The sequence below is a fragment of the Triticum urartu genome, chromosome 2A, assembly GCF_056163025.1.
Source record: "Triticum urartu cultivar PI428250 chromosome 2A, HENAU_Tu73, whole genome shotgun sequence".
In the NCBI taxonomy this organism is placed as follows: domain Eukaryota; kingdom Viridiplantae; phylum Streptophyta; class Magnoliopsida; order Poales; family Poaceae; genus Triticum; species Triticum urartu.
Genome location: NC_141874.1, coordinates 73,488,749 through 73,490,225, shown reverse-complemented (window position 1 = coordinate 73,490,225; position 1,477 = coordinate 73,488,749). Strand labels below are relative to the sequence as shown.

At 61.2% G+C, this 1,477-nt stretch overlaps 1 protein-coding gene across 1 annotated transcript; it reads right to left on the bottom strand.

The window, feature by feature from the left end:
- Window positions 1-387: 387 nt before the first annotated feature.
- On the bottom strand, window positions 388-1,241 carry LOC147983850 (uncharacterized). Its single transcript, XM_087540889.1, has 2 exons — window positions 1,153-1,241; window positions 388-811 (listed from the first exon to the last, which is right to left on the bottom strand). Exons 1-2 carry the CDS (start codon window positions 1,239-1,241, stop codon window positions 388-390), a joined length of 513 nt encoding a protein of 170 aa, XP_087397015.1.
- Window positions 1,242-1,477: the final 236 nt, after the last annotated feature.

Below are 1,477 nucleotides of genomic sequence, written 5' to 3'. Positions count from 1 at the left end.
ACAGGAGCTCACACCCGGCGGTCGAGTCGATGACTTGGTCGATCCACGGGAGGGCGAACGGATCCTTGGTACAGGCCTTGTTGAGGCTGGTGTAGTCGATACACATGCGCCAGGTCTTGTTCTTCTTCAGGACGAGAACTGGATTGGCCAGCCACTCGGGGTGAAACACTTCCATTATGAAGCTGGCCGCCAAAAGCTTGGCGACCTCTTCACAATAGTTCTTCTCTTCTCTTCGGAAAATCGTCGTAGGTGTTGACAGATAGGCTTGGCGTCCTTGCGGACGTGAAGCTTGTGCTCGGCGTACCTCCTTGGGATACCCGCCATGTCCTTGGGGGTCCATACGAAGATATCTCGATTCTCACGGAGGAAGTCGACGAGCTCGCCCTCCTATTTGCTGTCGAGGCGCGCGCCTATGACAACATACTTGCTGCAGTTGTGGTCTTCTGGGTTGAGCTTCACTTTCTTGGTATCCTTGGAGGGCTTGAAGGCGGCCTCGTCGGCAGGGTCCAGGGTTGGGATCGAAGTGGCGGAGGCCTCGCCTGCCAGGGCGACGATCCGTTCGAGCTGGCGCCGCTCCTCGGCAATGACCAGCGACTTGGCCAACTTGGCGCCGTCTTGGGCACACTCCAGGGACATGCGGTAATCGCCGGTGATGGTGATGAGGCCCTTGGGACCCGACATCTTCATCTTCAGGTATGCGTAGTGGGGAACCGCCATGAACTTGGCGAGCGCGGGCCGGCCCAGCAACGTGTGATACGCGCTGGACAGGTCCACCACCTCGAACCAGAGTGGTTCGCACCGGAAGTGGCTACTGTCACCGAATAAGACATCTAGTCGGACCCGGCCAATGCGGGAGCAGGAGAGGCCGGGCACGATGCCGTGGAAGATCATTTGGGTCAGCTCCAAGTCCTCAGCCTTGAGGTTAGCTTGGTCATCGTGTCGCGGTAGAGGATGTTGATGCTACTGCCGCCGTCGATGAGGACTCGGGAGAACTTGCATGTGCGCCGCGAGATGATGGTGGGGTTGAGGACGAGGGCGTAACCACCCGGGCTCGGCATGACTGCCGGGTGATCCTCCCGGGTCCAGGTGATCGGGCGATCCGACCAATGCATGAACTCCGGCTTGGCCGGGACGGCGGTGTTCACCTCCTACCGAAGGAGGCACTCGCTGCGGTTGTCGTTGCCGAGGCTGGTGAAGACGACGTAGGCCACGTTCTGGTCCGGGTAGGCGTCGTCGCGCATCGCGCCACCAGCTGGAGGCGGCGGTGGAGGAGGAGGCGGCTATCCCGCGCCTGGAGCCGGAGCCGGAGGGGGCGGAACGTCGCCCCTCATGATGCGCTTGGTGATGGTGCACTGCCAAAGTGTGTGCGTGGAGGGTCTTGCGCCGCTGTGGTGCTTGCAGGGGGCATCGAGCATTTGCTCGAAGCTCATGGCGGGTTGCCATGCCGTCTTGCCGGTTTGCCGGCACTTCGTCGCTG

Bases quoted from the DNA above. Each gene is read 5' to 3' on its own strand.
- LOC147983850 (XM_087540889.1), bottom strand. From the start codon at position 1,241: ATGCGCGACGACGCCTACCCGGACCAGAACGTGGCCTACGTCGTCTTC. The intron at 812-1,152 runs GTAGGAGGTGAA...ATTCGGTGACAG, and splicing joins CGCAGCGAGTGCCTCCTTCG to TAGCCACTTCCGGTGCGAAC.